The sequence below is a fragment of the Syngnathus typhle genome, linkage group LG2, assembly GCF_033458585.1.
Source record: "Syngnathus typhle isolate RoL2023-S1 ecotype Sweden linkage group LG2, RoL_Styp_1.0, whole genome shotgun sequence".
Taxonomy (NCBI): domain Eukaryota; kingdom Metazoa; phylum Chordata; class Actinopteri; order Syngnathiformes; family Syngnathidae; genus Syngnathus; species Syngnathus typhle.
In genome coordinates, this window is record NC_083739.1 from 11,670,740 (window position 1) to 11,686,621 (window position 15,882).

General features: G+C 44.8%; 2 protein-coding genes and 1 long non-coding RNA gene across 5 annotated transcripts; 1 reads left to right on the forward strand and 2 right to left on the reverse strand.

Moving 5' to 3' along the window:
• Window positions 1-137: 137 nt before the first annotated feature.
• On the reverse strand, window positions 138-1,065 carry LOC133171285 (uncharacterized). The gene is made up of 3 exons (XR_009718730.1): window positions 923-1,065; window positions 587-742; window positions 138-514 (listed from the first exon to the last, which is right to left on the reverse strand). It is a non-coding gene; the product is annotated as an uncharacterized LOC133171285 (long non-coding RNA).
• trim25l (tripartite motif containing 25, like) lies at window positions 194-5,679 on the forward strand. Its single transcript, XM_061304455.1, has 16 exons — window positions 194-796; window positions 1,310-1,405; window positions 1,929-2,162; window positions 2,238-2,397; window positions 2,599-2,631; window positions 2,723-2,755; window positions 2,829-2,879; window positions 2,964-3,017; window positions 3,085-3,126; window positions 3,194-3,253; window positions 3,568-3,747; window positions 3,860-3,940; window positions 4,025-4,060; window positions 4,137-4,205; window positions 4,613-4,678; window positions 4,996-5,679. The coding sequence occupies exons 1-16, from the start codon at window positions 194-196 to the stop codon at window positions 5,568-5,570; spliced, it is 2,373 nt and encodes a 790-aa protein (XP_061160439.1). The 3' UTR covers window positions 5,571-5,679.
• trak2 (trafficking protein, kinesin binding 2) lies at window positions 5,128-15,874 on the reverse strand. 3 transcript variants are annotated; one of them, XM_061304408.1, is made up of 16 exons: window positions 15,703-15,874; window positions 14,210-14,341; window positions 13,917-14,108; window positions 12,661-12,720; window positions 11,864-11,940; window positions 11,660-11,776; window positions 11,340-11,555; window positions 11,191-11,269; window positions 10,513-10,643; window positions 10,335-10,409; window positions 10,129-10,266; window positions 9,978-10,057; window positions 9,630-9,770; window positions 8,831-9,564; window positions 8,460-8,559; window positions 5,128-8,033 (listed from the first exon to the last, which is right to left on the reverse strand). In XM_061304408.1, the coding sequence occupies exons 1-16, from the start codon at window positions 15,857-15,859 to the stop codon at window positions 7,322-7,324; spliced, it is 3,141 nt and encodes a 1,046-aa protein (XP_061160392.1). In that variant the 5' UTR covers window positions 15,860-15,874; the 3' UTR covers window positions 5,128-7,321. The 3 variants fall into 3 exon arrangements, with proteins under 3 accessions (XP_061160392.1, XP_061160402.1, XP_061160411.1); XM_061304418.1 differs by lacking the exon at window positions 12,661-12,720; XM_061304427.1 differs by lacking the exons at window positions 12,661-12,720; window positions 14,210-14,341; window positions 15,703-15,874 and adding an exon at window positions 12,856-12,896 and having other exon boundaries at window positions 13,917-14,056.
• Between the last annotated feature and the right edge of the window lie 8 nt (window positions 15,875-15,882).

Consider the following 15,882-nt stretch of genomic DNA (forward strand, 5'->3'; position numbering starts at 1 on the left):
TTCCTTCACCTATGTCACAGTTTTTCCACCGACACCCGTTCGTACCCGCTCGACCTGCCTGGTGGCTCAGGCCCCTCCCTGCTCTCGCCCTTTCAACCGACTTAATATTTCCTCCTGAGACTGCGAGGAAGTCCTGATTTCACTGGTTGTCTACCACCGTGACATTTTTTGCTTTCTATTCGCTTGTTGGACCATGAGTAATAAACTGTGGACAGAAGAGCAGTTCAACTGCCCCGTGTGTCTGGATCTCCCGAACGATCCGGTCACCATCCCCTGCGGGCACAGCTACTGCATGGGCTGTATTAAGGACTACTGGAGCAAGGATGATCCCAAGGGTATCTACAGCTGCCCCCAGTGCCGTCAGACTTTCTGCCCTCGGCCCTCGCTTTCCAGAAACACCATGCTGGCTGAAGCGGTGGAGCAGCTCCGCAGAGGAATCCCAAGATCTGAGGTCTCTAAAAGCATCAAATTAAAATCCCCAAACCTTCTCCCCTCCTCGGTTGTGCAGTGCGACCTGTGCAAAGGAGAGCAGAAGGCAGCGGTCAAGACCTGCGTGGTGTGCATGAGTTCGTACTGCGAGAGCCACCTGAAGCCTCACCAGACCACCAAGGCCCTGAGAGAGCACGAGCTGATTGCGCCGACAGGGAACTTGACTGAGAAGATCTGCACTCAGCACAAGTACTTGCAGGAGTTCTTCTGTCGCCAATGCAAGGTGTTCATCTGTTGGCTGTGCACGAGCAACCTGCACAAAGGCCACGAGAGCGTGTCCACAAAGGCTGAACGCATGGACAAAGAGGTAAGACTGAACAACTTAAAAGAACAAACTCAAGATAAAGTTGTACATTTATGACATTACAGTGAATGTTTCTTCTCTGTAACAACACAATTGTATCTCCAAAACACAACTTTATATATATTATACCTTTCATTTTGGAAAAGACACCTTCATTCCCCTAAAATGTACCTCTTGTTCTCTGCAAAAATAGGAATTTATTCCTGCAATTGTATGTCAGATTTGTTTGATGACACGTCAGCGCTGTCAGTAGGGCGGAGCTAAGGGAGGGCGCACTAACTGGTTTAGTATGCTTGTTTTATTGGCATGCCCTTCCACATACCATTGGCAAACGATTTTCCAAACTGATGCCATCATTTAACAATTGCATGCAAGCCCTCAAGCTAAGACTTCAGGACCATATTTTGAGAATCATTGCATTAGACTAGAGACTCCTGGACTTTTGCATAGTCAGCACCCTGGTTTAGTACATTCCTAACACCATTCCTGTTCATTCATCATACTCCTCCACTGCAGAAAGGGCTTTCTGAGATGCAGGCGGAAAATCAGAAGAAGCTCAAAGATAGACAGCAGGAGCTGAAGGACATGAAGAAGATGATGGACGGAATGAAGGTAGGATCTGAAAGAGTAATAGTGTTCCCGCTAGGAGGCAAGACTTTTTTTTTTTTTAAGTTGATTGAGGTGTAATTTGACTTTCAGCCTCTAGATGGAAGCCAAATGTTGTGTTTAACACAAATTCAAAGAAATAGAGAGAAAACAGGATGCATTTCAAAAACCAACCTCACTCATGGAACACAAACGATTATTGACATATATTGTGAGAAAAAAACTTTCTTATTTTGGGGGCAAACAAACAATACAAAATGCATGACATTTATTTACTGTAAATAGAGGGATTGCGCAATATTTTTTTCATAATTACTTTCACTACATTTCAAACCTTTACTTAAATATAATTTTAATTTAATCTTTACTAAAGTATAGTTTTGGCTTTTCTTTATTTAAGTGCAGTGTCAATGTTCAAAATATGCCTTATGCTGAGCAAAATATTTCTTTTATGTTGCGGTGTAAAAGTTGAAATTTCCCCCACATGACAACATACTTGATGGGGCGTACTTACATGCTTCACGTACAGCGCTCTGCAGACCGCGTTCACAGCGACTCAGAGAAGGTGCTGTTGGAGCTTCAGCACTCGGTGGAGAGACTCCAGGAACTATTAGAAGAGTTGCTGGATGAGGTCGGCCGAGAGAAGATGGAGCAAGCCCAGGAGGTGACTGATAATCTGGAGGCAGAGATCAAGGTGCTAAAGAGGAGGGAGACTCAGATGAAGGACCTAGCGCAATGCCAGGATCACATCTACTACCTGCAGGTATGAGGCGTACTTACTGCAGGGCCAAAATGGTATTCTCTGCTTACAAAAGGCCAATTGCACACTTCCTTTCAGACGTATGACACCATGTGCAGTCCACTCGAGTCAGGAGACCTTCCAGCCGTGCAGGTCAACCTTGACGCTTCCTTTGAGCCTGTGCGGGAAGCCATCCTAGACCTAAGGGAGCGAGTGGAGGACATGTGCAACCTGGAGCTGGGCAATATCACCAAAAAAGGTTTGGATCAAACACACATCTTATGGACACGATTCAAAATTTTAAACTTTAAAAGTAAATTAAAATAGTCATTAACAGTTATGCATTTTTTAATTGACATCCATCCATTTTTTAAAATGCATGTTTTTGGACTGTGTGAAGAAGCCAGCGTATCTGCAGATTTTTTTTTTTTTAACCCATGTTTGTTTTCTCTATTTACAGTCAATGAGACAACGTTATTCACACTGGGCGCTGGTAAGAATGTAATTATTAAATGTAAAAGGATTGTACCTCTATAAAAGTCACATGGTGAGAGAACTAATCGTGTGTTTTTGTTGTCATGCAGCCAATCGTAATCAGAGAAGTGGCCTCTTAAAATGTGAGTTGTGTTCTGCATGTTAAAAACATCAACATCATCACAATGACCACAATTGTTTTTTTTCCCACTCCAGTATTTTCAGCCCTTGGATCACGAAATGCGAATCCAAACAACCGTTCGGCAGGTATGACCCTCATCCGTTTCTGTCCAAGTTCAAAGATCATCATCATCCGAATTCACATAAAAAAATACTCAAATGGCTCCACAGGGTCATCACCAAGTATCTCAGTTACGTCGCGAAGTACTGACAGAAGAGGACTGGGTAATGCCATTCACCAAAGTGTTTGTGTGCTTCATGGTGTTCAAACCGGTAACAATCTTTATTGTAGGCATTAGAGGTCAAGATGTGAGGAGCAGAGACACATCACGAGGTGAGCGTTTTGTTCATTTGAAAATGTTAGGGAGAACAATCAATATGATGGATCATGCCTGTTGCAGAGGTCGCGCAGAGGTCACCCAGGCCATGGGACAGAAGGGGCCGAGATGAAAGAGAGTCAAGTAGGTTTGAAAGTTTTATTCAAGAGCCTATTGTCTTCATTTGTTTTTTTTGGTCCAATCACATTTCAGCCTCTACGCGTTGCTATGTCAATCTAATCTGCCCAGGTCCTACATGCTTCTATACCATGCAGTCAAGAACAAACCGATTGCTTTCAAACAAGGGTTAAGGTTTCAAACTAGGCTTAGGGTTATTGTTAGGGTTGGTGTCAGAGTTAGGGGTTAGGTGGGTAAGGGTTAACGGTCAGGTTTAGGAGTTAAAATAGTGCTGATGAAGAAATATTTTATTTGTTGACTTTTGTCATCATCGTCAACAGCACGGGAGGCCAACCTCAGACCAAGCCCCAGACCCAGCCCAACTCCAAGCCGGAGAGAATCCCCGTCTCTGTGGAACAGGTCCAGTCAGAGTCAGGGTGTCCCTGCTACTCCGCCCAGTCCCGCACCAGTGAGCCCGAACCCGACCCAGACGCTTGCTCCTGCGCCAGCATCCACCGGAGGTGCAAAATCATTTTGTTCTCTTACTATTTATGGGATTTGTATTTCTGTCAAAAGTCAAACTTTTCAAATTTGACCCAAGAACTACATCTTTTTCCTGTCTTGTCTGATCAGCTTTTAGTCGCATGTCATCGATCAGCAGTATTTTCCGGTCGCGTCGTGGCAACACACCTGTAGCGACCGCAGCGTTGGCAGGCACGTGACCTCAGACTTCACCTTTCATTGTTGTTGATGCAACGTTGACACCTAATCATGCAACGTTACTCTCCTCTTTCACAGGGGCGCTGCCAACCGTGTCTGAAACACCAGTAGAAGGTCAAAAATACAGTCATATCTTGCCAGAATCCACTTTGATCAATTGAATGAGATCCCATCTGTTTTGTCATTACAGTTAACCCGGGTCTGTTCTTGGACTCACCCGCCCCCACTGGCAATAATCATACTCCTGCTTTCCCTGCGTGTGAGTGAAATGACACAGCAATCTGTCTATAATGAGTTAGTAATTACATTATGAATTTATGTAGGTGGTGCTCGACTGGTTAACACATTGGAAGGGCTCTGGCATTGAATTCGGGCTTCAAGCTTCCTCTGCGGAGTTTGCAAGCTTGATTGAGCTCGTTTGTCATTCAGTGTGATTATGAGTGTGAATGGTTGTTTGTCTATTGGGGTCCTGCGATTGGCTGGGGTGTACCCTGCCTACTGGCCACAGTCAGCTGAAAAAGGCTGCAACACACCCGAATAATAAGAATATTCTGCACATAGAAATTAATGATTGTACCACTAACTCCTAAAATCTGTTTAGCTAGATTGTGGCCACCATCATCTGGGCATTTTTTGCTGACATCTTTTATATTTTTCTGCCATCAGTAAGAGAAATCAGCCTTGCCAGCTTTCAGGCTCCAGAACCGAGGGCAAGGGAAGAGTTCCTGCAATGTAAGTCTCATTTGTACCTGATAATAGAGCCACCACACTGGAAATTATGTAAATCTATCATCATGCCTTTGTATGATATTGTACAAGTGGAGAAAAGTGTGGACATTTTCACCACGAATTGGGATTTTTGCAGACTTGAAAATTTCTTTGTTTAACTCCATGTTAAAGAAGTCCAAGTCAAGGCCTTTGTATGTCAATGTGGATGGACAATTAGCACTCTATGGACTGTGCGGACAACAAACCAGTAACTGAAAGTCAAGGACACTTTTTTTTTCTCTCTCTCTTGCGCTCTCTCTCTCTCTCTCTCTTTCCTGTAGATTCTGTGAACTTCACCCTTGATCCAAACAGCGCACATCGTCGCCTGATTCTCTCCGAGGGCAACACCAAGGCAACCCTGCAAGGGGAAGTGGCGGCCTATCTGGACACCCCCCAACGTTTTGATGGCTGGACCCAGGTCATGTGCGGGACCCCGGTGTACTCGCAACGTTCCTATTGGGAGGTGGAGTGGCGAGGCCGAGGCTCCTCCATGGGCGTGGCATACGCATCCCTGAGCAGGAAGGGCTCGGACGCCAGGGCGGGAATCGGCTACAACGCCCAGTCGTGGACACTGGAGCTCTCCGACACTTGCTGCTCAGCGCTGCACGACAACGAGAAGAGGGACATCCCGGTCACCTACTCCCCCCGTCTCGGAATTTTTGTGGATTTGTCCGAGGGAACGCTGGGGTTCTACGGCGTGGCTGAGAGCCTGACGCACCTTCACACATTTCGGGCAAACTTTACCCAGCCCCTCTATGCAGTCTTTGGGGTGGGCAGCGGAGTCGGGGTGGGTTTGGATTTTGCACGTGGACAATTCAGTTCCACCTCTGACAGCATTAAGCTGTGTCCCATGTGAATGTCTATACCGAAGAATTTGTTTTATATCCTGTTGAGCAGGACAGGGGTGTCATTATTACACACCCCTGTATTTGATTATTTTGTATAAAGTTATCGTTCAACACATACTTTGTCAATTGATACTTTTTTCCACATTACATTCATCAGTGTGAATCTTTCCATCAATTACATTTGGACATTGTTTTTTTTCCGTCGCTTTATTGGAAAATGGGGGCAAATAATTAACAGCTATTGCTTACAGAACCTTTAGCCAGGATTAGCTGTAGCCATGTGACATCCAAGCACGATAAATCTTAGAGATAAACCTTCAGTCTTACAAACACACCAACATTTCATGTGGGTTAAAAAATGGCGAGGTAAAATACATGAAAGACATTACATTAAAAAATAAAAATAAATAAAAGAATGGCATGGTTTTGGTAATCTTCCAGATTTGAAAAAAAAAGAAAAAAGAAAAGGAGACCACATAATATTCGTAGTCAAGGTGACTGGAATCTTTTTCATCAATAGGTGAGCGTAGGAAAAACAAACTTTAAATAGAAACAACATAGTGCAGTGACTCAGTGGAAGTCTGGACAGACTGAAAAACAAAACATGTAAATAATACACACAGAGTGGCGACGAGGCAAGAGAGCAACACTTCTGCTTTCTATATAAGGCCGCTTATAATTTAAAAAGAATTTTGATTCACCACACACAATACCCAAGTTGCCTGGTCTGGTTCAGACTTTTACCAGGTTCCATAAACATGCTGGGACCTGGATGCAAGAATGTCATGTAGCCATCCAAAAACGCTGGAGTGCATTGGGAAATGTTATACACGTTGCGACGCCAGAGATGGGGAATGACTAAATTTAAGCTGGCAAAGGATCCTCTTCTCTTCTAAACGGCTTCACTGTCAATACACAGGGTGTCTCTAAAAAGTCCCACTATCATTTGGCAGTTTAATATGGTGATTGTAAATTGAGGTGTGTAGGCTCCCTCTTGTGGTACAACAGGGGAAAAACGTCACTTTGAAACCAAATGTTATACCGGTTTACAATAATGTTTGATACATTTTAAGGAATAAAACCTTGTTCGGCCCACTACTCTACTCCAGTAACGATATGACTTAAAAACGGTCATTAAGATAGCACATGGAGAGCTAAGTATTTCTACGTGGTTAAAAAGTTTGGGCTAATAACACACAATTCTCATGCAAATGAGACGTATGTCTTATTTCCCCCGACTTAAAGACAAAGAACGTGTCTAGGGTATGTGTAGTTGCTCAGACAATCATATTTGAAATGGATATTTTCGGGGACACCCTCTACAAGAATTCCTAAATTTATATTGAGGCCACGATTGAAGAAGCCCTTGTAATGAGTCTGGACTCAAACATGAATGAACATACAGAGACTTTCATTTCTAAAAGTGTTACACCCTGAAACACCTTCTCTTTCACATCCGCAAAACCTTCTTTTCTCATGAACGTTACGCCGCATCGATACACGGCGTCCCTATACTTAAGTCCAGGTGGTATATCGGGCCCCTTTACAAAACATACAGAGCCTTTTGACAAGGTACCACAAACCCTCTGAGACAAAAACTAAGGCCTTAATAAATAGAATCATGGCCAAAAGGTAGCTGGTAATTAAAAACTCAGTTCAAATCTGTTGTGCTTTAAAATCAAGTCCAAAAAAGAGGGTGGGGGACGCGGGGGGTTAAAATCAGGCAACATAAAGTGGATTATAAGGGAAATGATGCGCTTTAGGATTCACCCGAATGTGGTGGGGTATTCGAGGTGACTTTTGTGCATCTTTGTTTGAGATTTCCCCAAGCTGGTGGTGGGAGCGCCAGGGAAGTGGGGTGAGGGGGAGGCAAGGGCTGACCTGTCGGCTTTCCTACCCGTGGGCCGATCATCGCCGGAAGGCTCTGGTTGCGCCTCAGACCATCCAAGAGGCTCCCGCCACCCGCCGACACGAAGGTAGCGGACGCCTGGGGTACCTTGCTGAATCCCATCTGACGCAGCCTCTCCAGAAGGCTGACATTAAGCGGGGATGGGCCACGGGCGGAGTTCTCTCGAGAGGGGCTAGGTAGGTCAGGATGCGGGGAGCGGCCTAGGTTCAAGCCATAAACATCTCGCAGAAACAGCTCCGCCGGCCTTGATGCCAGGAAATTGTCAGCCGAGCGCTGGTGGCACTCGGATCCGGGTGAATGCGACGGCGAGTTGGGGGGGGTGCCCGGAAGAAGGCGGAGGAGTGGCTTGGGGGGCGTGGATCTGGCACATGATGGGGGGTTTTCCGTGGAGACTTGTGCAGAGATGCCTTTCTCCAGGACCAACTTGGCCAAACCGCTGGCGGCCACAGGGGGACGCCGGGTGGGAAAGAAGTCTCCCAGGCTGAGTCGGCAGGGAGTCAGGGGGGTACTGGGACCCGTCCTCATGGAGCTGGGCGTGTTGCCATTGACAGAGGACTGTGAACTACACAGCAAAAAAAAAAAAAAAAAAAAAAAAAAAAAAACTTATAGGCCATTTCAGTGTGGCATCATTTGATAAACATTCAAATGTTCCTCTTTAGGAGATGATGGTCTTATTATGATTATCTAACGAAGGCGCTTTGATCGCTTGGGCTGAGTTTGGTTCCCAGTCTATCCCTTTAGAAGTGGCTACTACGCAAGCAGCCAGTCTTCTATGTTCAAAGACATCCATCAAATGTAATAAACTGCCTGTCCTAACGTTTCATCAAGCAATCGGACAAAAAATATTTCTACACAGAGAGTGGTGTGTAACCTCAGTTTGTTTGGAAAAATGATCTGTTCAAAACAAGGAAGAGATTTTGGATCTACCTTTGAAAAGTATCATTCGATTTATGAAATAAAATACTGTATATGGAAAAGGAAGACTGACCTTGCAGTGACTTGTGTGACATCACAAGGGTGTAGGATGCGGCAGGTGGTGAAAGTGTAGGTGGAGAAAGTGGAGCTCTGACACTTGACTGGATTTCGGACTGTACACAAACAAAACTGAAATGAAATCTTGACTGCTGGGGTTGATTCTGTAATCCAGCTGGCCATGCATTTACATTGTCAAAAGTCCTGTAAAACGTTTTGCATTCATTTATCTTCTTAAAATTGGCTGATTACATAAACAGTGAAGCACCATTATTCGTCGGTTATGTGGACCTGGCCAACGAGTGAATAGTGAATGATTCTATGAAATGTAGAAATAAAAACACATAAAATAAATATATGATGATCGATCTGCATGATGATGTTTACCCGAGACAGGTGTGCTGGATTGGACGGTTGTTGTGGAAACATTCGGAGCGGACTGAGACGATGTGTAGGATGTCTCGGCGACTCCGGTGGCGGACGGCGGCCGGGATGGTGAGAGAGGAGCGGCAGGAAGGGGCGGGTTCGAAAGCTTTCTCTCTTTCTTCTCCTCTGGTGTAGATGAGCAGCGCACTTTGAAGACAATACCACCTTCTTCCTCGTCTTCCTCTTTACCCCGCTCGGTTGCGCCTTTCTCCATGACGCCAGCCTCCTCGTCTCGATGTGCTTCACCGGCCTCGTCTTCCTCCATGTCATTCAAGCGGTAAACGGCATCCTGGGCAAGCGGCCGGAAACCCTTGGTGACGACCCCAGGGTGCGGGTCCAGGATGGTGGCCAAGTGAGGTTTGGCAAGCTGCTGCCAATGATGGAGTGTCAGTGAGCCTTCCATGGGCTTGACAATCTGAAGCTTCTCTGGCAGGAAGGTCCTGAAGATGCTGGAGCCTATAGAGATGTCCGACAGATTGGAAAAGGAGGAGAACACACTGCCCATTGGTGAGCTGCAGCCGCTTCCTGCATCGTGAGCCTCCGCCCCAGCCAGGCCTTGCAGCTTTCTCTCCCGTTCCGCCTTGAAGAACTGGTGCTCCAACAAGAAGTTCTGCCGTCGAAGCGACAGGCGGTGCAGTGCTTTCGTGAGGTCATTCCCACCAGGGTAGCCCGGCTGGCCCGTTGGCACTTCATCGCTTCAAACACGAAAACAAAATCAATCAAAATCCATCCTGCTTGATTTGATCGACTTGAGTCTTACCCCTGAGAAGAAGGGAAGGGCTGTGCGGTCATCACCAAAGAGTTGCGTCCAGAACCGGGAATTGGCGGGGTTGCCGAATGGGGCCGGGATGTTGAAGCGTTGATGGAGCGCACTGTCTGGAAGACTCGCTTCTGGGAAATCCTGGAGTGGAAAGTCCATTGGTAATGACTAACATTAGCATTGACACAATTACGCTGTTATCGTGAGCTCACTTGTGGTTTGCTATTACAACCTATTGAATATTATTTAATTTAAGCAACACCAAGTTGCGTTTCAGACACAATTTCTGAAGGAATTACTACTACCCATTCAAATGTGGAATATTTTGGAACACAGTGGCCATCATACCTTTGGTCCTGACATGCACTTTCTTCTTCAACACACAATTCTCTCCTCATGGTGCCTTCAATCTCTGCAGCCAGCGAATCCTGCGCATGCACACCCTCATGAGCATAATGTTAATGAGAACCGCGTGTTCTTCGACAAGATGCCCTCTCACCATCGGGTAGAGGCCATAGGAGAGATGCCGTCGCATGCCAGAAGGGGGAGTGTTTTTGTTGCGAAGCTCCCTGATCTCCTCCTGGGACTCGTGGAACATTTCGACACACTCGGCGTTCCTCTCGGCGAGCTCGTTCAACTACGTCGGCATAGATTTGCCGCTCAGTGAAAAGATCTTCAAAAAGGTGTCTGTGACACGGTGCCTACCTCTGCTGTGAGTTGTCTCTGGGCCTCCTTGGAAGCCTGTAAGTGGATCCTCAGCTCCTCTTTCTCCAAAGCCAGCTTAATGATAATAGTGACAATGTTAGTGACTTCTGGTTGAGCTAGCAAAGCAACAGTGTGCATTAGAGCTGAACAAATGATCAAATTGAAACTGGTTCCTTACCTCCTTCACCCGATGTTGCAGCTCAACAATTTGCGAGAGCAACTGAGCAATCTCTTCCTGGTGTCTGACCAGCTCCTCGTTCTTCTGGGACAGTTCGTCAGTCATAGACACCATCTGGCTGTTGGACTGACCTGAGGTGAGTGAGCACAAAACACAGGAACTGAAACGCCACTGTTGTCTTCACAATGTCATATTGTGACTTTTATTTTGATGATGCGTGGTTAATTGCCAACGAGCAATGAAAAACAGTTTTCCAAAATAACATTAAACTATAAGATTAAAAAAAAAAACAAGATGTGAGTGAGTAAATAAATAAATAAAATATCGATAATAAAGCCTTGTTTGTAAAATAAGTTTTGAAAAGGACCTTTTCAAAAATGTGTTAAAATGGACATGACATTGTGAGGACTGAGTTTATTTCTAGTTGACGTTCAAGTTTATTTTTCTAAAAATGGGAACAATCTACTTGTTAAGAGAAATAATGGTAGCAATTTTAGCAGATATTTATAGTACTGAGTGGGAGAAACTCATGGTAACAGAAAAAAAAATCACTTGCTTGGCTACAGTTCAATTCAGTGGGTAAAATGTTTTGATTTTTCAATGTTCATTCATTTTTCAAAGCTATTATTAATTTCTATAATATCCTCCCCAAAATTCTATCACATCAAGGTGACTCACGGAGCTCCTTGACACAGTCGCTCACAAGTCTTTGTTCCTTCTCCTCATAGGTGATGGTGTCCCGCTTCAGCTGGCAGGCCTAGGATAAGTTGCAATGTTAATGCTTGCCCAACTCCACATGAACACTCAAGTCCTGATTTGCCACCAACCTCAGACCTCAGAGCCAAGTTCTCCTCCTCGAGCTCCTGCAGCTTACATTGCATCGACTCCAGCTGGCTGAGCGCGGCAGCGGCATTTCCACCGGCTAACTGAGGCTGCTTCGGCGGGGTCGATACGCTGGAGTCTGCCTCGCACTCCTCCGAGGCATTGGCCACCATGCGCAGCAACTCGTCCTTCTTACCGAGCTCATGCTGCAGCTGGTGAACCTGGTCATGGTTATTGAGTGACTTCACATTGCGTTGTTTTGAAATACAAGGATATCAAAAGGAACTTTTTACTGAATCTGCTGAAGCATTTAACTTCAAGCTACCTGGTCCAGGGTCTGCGCTAGCTGCTCCTCCACAGCTTCATTACGCTCTTGTAGCAGGTGGTTCCTCTGCAGAAGAGACTGCCCGATCCGAGCCGCCAGCTCCAGGTCTCTGTCGCGCTGGACAGTGATAACAAAAGACACAGGATCAAGGGAATGATCCGATGCGGACACAAGTGGGAATCAAAATGACGGCACGATGCCAACCTCCGCCAGTAGGTGAGTGACCACTTCGATGTCATTGTACGTCTTGGTCATCTGCTCCGCACGATCAGAACTGAGGACTGACAATACATTGGGATCATTAGGAGGAACATCTCAACAAATGGCACTGGCATAGTATCATGTAGCAAGGTGCATGCATTATGTATGCGTTCAGAACATCTGACAAGAACTAACAGACACACTTGTGGAACATGTCAGCTCTTAAGAAAAGTTTGACCACAAGCAACATGAATTAGCCCGTTGCCAAAAAAAATCATATCCATTGTCGACTTCACTGATATTTGGTCCCGTATATGTTTTAAGTTATGATAAACAGTGATAACGTTTCACAGAATTACTTGAAATTTTAATATGTGTCATACAGTTGTTAGTTTGCTGTATTGTTGTGTGCAGAGTGATGCAGCAATTCTTGCTGTGGAGTGGAAGAATAGTAAATAGTAGCACAATCTGATGTTGGAATGGCCGAGGCTTGTGTTGCCCAAATGTCATTTGACAGCAAAACGCAGCTAGAAATCATAATCCTTCAATCGCAATTTGCCATATCTTAGAGATGGGCACACATGCCACTTTGGCATGCTTCGAAAACATGGCCATGTACATGTAGAGTCGTTGCTGGTGGTCATCTTGTGACACGTTACACAGAACAATTACAGCACCAGACTGATTTGACAACTTTTGAAACAAAATTGAGAAGCACGTGAAAAGCAGATGTGAAAGCCACGCAAAAGTCCCCTACTACACCTCACGCTAACGCTAATCAAGTCGGTCCAGAAAGATACCTTGGGAGAAGTTGTGGGAGGCAGGTTGGGAGTGAGAGGGGCGGTCCAAAGAGAGATATGCTAGTGAGAAAGAGTAAAAAAAGAGCAGAATGCTAAAAACATTGAAGCAGAGCAAAGAGGAAATGCAGAGGGGAGGCGGAAGCGTCGTAAATCCAGTCAACATGTTAGTGCTACGCGTCGATCTACATCGAGCACCTGAGTGTGCGTCACCAGCTGTGCGCCGTGCTGCCTTTCACCTGTTTGAAAACAAGATGTAAATCTATTCAATCGGCCAGGAGACCAATAGACCATCTTATTGAACATGTGTGCTTCATATTCATTTGGAGAACGACATCTCTCCAAAGTACAGAGAAGTGTTTTTCAAGCAAAACAGATGGTGCTGTAATCCAAGGTGAACTCTGACCTATGGACGAAGAACACTGAACTGCAAGCAAGCTCAGTGTAAAAACAATCTGACTTACATATGATTACATTCCTTCTCCTATTAAATATTTGTAAAAAAAATCAAGCTTTTAAAACATTGATTAATTGACAAATTGGATAAAAATGTATTTTGCATTTTTAAATATGACAATGTGCATGTTGGGGTGCGGGTCATTTTTTTTGTCCACTTGGAGTCGCCATCTTCCTGTTCTGATGTAGTATCTGTGACTTTGAGTGTGTATGGTTTTCAAAGGCAGTTTGTGTACGAGTGACTGCTGTAGCAAAATAATCCTTGGGAAACGTTTGCTTTGCTTTTTTTTCCCCAAAGTAGTTTGATTAATTGTTGCAGCCCTACATGCTAAAGTGATCCTTAACCCAATCTGCAGCTGTAAAAGTGGATAATGTCAAAGCCAACATGTGACACCCATGTGCAGACTGAGTCAGATCCCGTGTAATTCCCGTGATTGGAATTAAAGGGGATGTACATTAAGTGAAATGAGAACCCTCACGTGTCCAGTGGAGTGGACACAAACACACACATGCACACAAATCCCTAATATAGTGTTTAAAGCAGCATCTATTTTTAGCTGCATCTGCCTGCCGGGGTTACGCAGAAATACATTCAGGACAGTTCATGCAACATTTTTTTAAGCGTGTACACACACACACAGCACAACTGTGACTATATGTTCTTAAAAAGTCAAATACTTCGAATCATACGGGTTAATGCCATTTCTTTTCATATCAGTGGGCAAAGATGATTTCACATATGATTGTTTTGTGCATTCTTCTCTACCTGACACAAAATTATTTTAAAATACAGACATGCTTACCCATGTAGCGGAACGTCTCCTCCGCCAGCATGGGGGAGATTGCGGTGTGCTGGGCGGGGCCGTCATCTGGAGAGCAGCTCGGGGAAAGCACCCAGTCCTGGCTGTCTGACAAGTAGAACGACCCCGATTCCACCGAACAGGAACCCACTGAGCTGGAGCCCTGGTTCCTGCTGCTGCTCCCCAGGCCCTCGTCTGTGTGTTACAAGTCATGACGTCAGGATATGATGTCATCAATAGTAACTTGGCGCTCCGTAGATGGAGGTGAATGATACAAAATTCTACCACATGCGCACCTGTCTCGGTGCTAGACTCCTTCTTCGCCACGGCTCGCGGTTTGACTTCAAACATGTTAGGAAGAGGAGGGTGGCGCGAGGTCACATCACATCCTGACCCAAGAGTGATGGATGATGGCCTCACACCGTTATCTGCAGAAAAAGTTGTTGTTACTTCTAACATGAAATCATGACATTACAGCTGAAGTGATATTTGGTTGAAAAGAAAGATGCCCTTCCTGAAGAACACGTGAAAAGCAACATTGACCTTGTGGCCAGACACACGCACATGAACACGTGTCTGTGCGTGCACGAGAGAGACAGACAGAGAGAGTAAGTGAGAGATTGCAAATCCTTGGGAAAAGCCTTTCCCCGGCTTACATAAGAGAAGGGTGCTTGAAAGTGTTTGGCAGATTGATGTGACGCATACTACAAATGCTGCAGCCATGTTTTGAAGGACAATACCATCGATTACATCTGTCAATCTGACTGACTAATGAATAGCTTCACGAACAAGAAACCTCAGGGTACATTAGTTTTGGCACTATCTGTAGACCAGGGGTCACCATCATGTTGCCCATGGAAACCGGGTTGCTACCAAGGACACGAGTAACCTAAAGGCCTGTTCTAAAAAGACCTCATTGATGGGATCTTTAAAATTCCCAAGAATGTTGAAATGGAGAGGTTGCAAATTTCTAGGAATGTTGAAACTGAAACATTTGCAGAAACTTGGCTGTTTCATTATTTGATTTGTTGATATAATTGAAAAATCAGTAACATGATCATGTCTTCACAAAAATAAATTCCATTATTAGCAATACCATATAGTTAAAGGTCATTTGAGCAACTTCAGTCCAGCAAACAATGTTGAGCTTTCTTCTTGTCCCGTTTAAAAGAGCTAGTGATGATGTTGGGCCATCGAGTGTCTTAGTCATCCCATGAGTCACATTCAAATAGACATTTGCTTCAATTGCAGCCATTTTCATATGATTTTTATGATATTTGCAATTTGGGCTGTAATCAAAACCAACATTTCTCCTTGGGGTTTAATGAAGTATCTATTTGAATTTGCGTAGGAAGCGGAACTCGGGGAACCCACGATCAAGTCATCTCAGAAATAACAAAAACTCATTTACTTGACTCTAATAAATAGATAATTATAATAACAATAGAATAATTGGACCAGTGCGGCGCAAACAACCAAACAGGTGACCATGAATGTGAAATACGATACTAAACTATTCAACCCAATGATGCTAGCCCTTCGTTAGCCACTGTCACCGCTAACACATTGCGATTCTGACCCAATGTTACAGTTGGGTGAGTTGATGGATACTAAACTGTTCATCTCCTTTCCCTTCAAACATATGCATTCGTCGTTTTTATGCATTACAAATCGTTTTTGCTTGGATGGGCGATGATGACAGATTCATTTGCACGCACGGAAATAAGTCATAAGTAAAAATAATAAGTCCATGCTTGATCTGTAATATATGATTTAAAGGCGGCCTTACCCTTTGTCGATATGATTCTGCCACATGAGGAATGACGGGTACCAAGAGATTGCCAGGAACGTCGCTCTCGACAAGAAATGCCAAACACCAAGAGAGGAAGTCGGGGAGGAGCGGAGCATGCGACATTAAACTGCGACGGCGCATAACATGATGTCATCACTACGCGACGGTCATCTGTGT

Bases quoted from the DNA above. Each gene is read 5' to 3' on its own strand.
- trim25l (XM_061304455.1), top strand. From the start codon at position 194: ATGAGTAATAAACTGTGGACAGAAGAGCAGTTCAACTGCCCCGTGTGT. The intron at 3,018-3,084 runs GTAATGCCATTC...TCTTTATTGTAG, and splicing joins TACTGACAGAAGAGGACTGG to GCATTAGAGGTCAAGATGTG. The intron at 3,748-3,859 runs GTGCAAAATCAT...TTGTCTGATCAG, and splicing joins TGCGCCAGCATCCACCGGAG to CTTTTAGTCGCATGTCATCG.
- trak2 (XM_061304408.1), bottom strand. From the start codon at position 15,859: ATGACATCATGTTATGCGCCGTCGCAGTTTAATGTCGCATGCTCCGCT. The intron at 14,342-15,702 runs GTAAGGCCGCCT...CTTTTTCTGCAG, and splicing joins CAGAATCATATCGACAAAGG to ATAACGGTGTGAGGCCATCA. The intron at 9,771-9,977 runs GTATGATGGCCA...TTTCCACTCCAG, and splicing joins AGTGCATGTCAGGACCAAAG to GATTTCCCAGAAGCGAGTCT.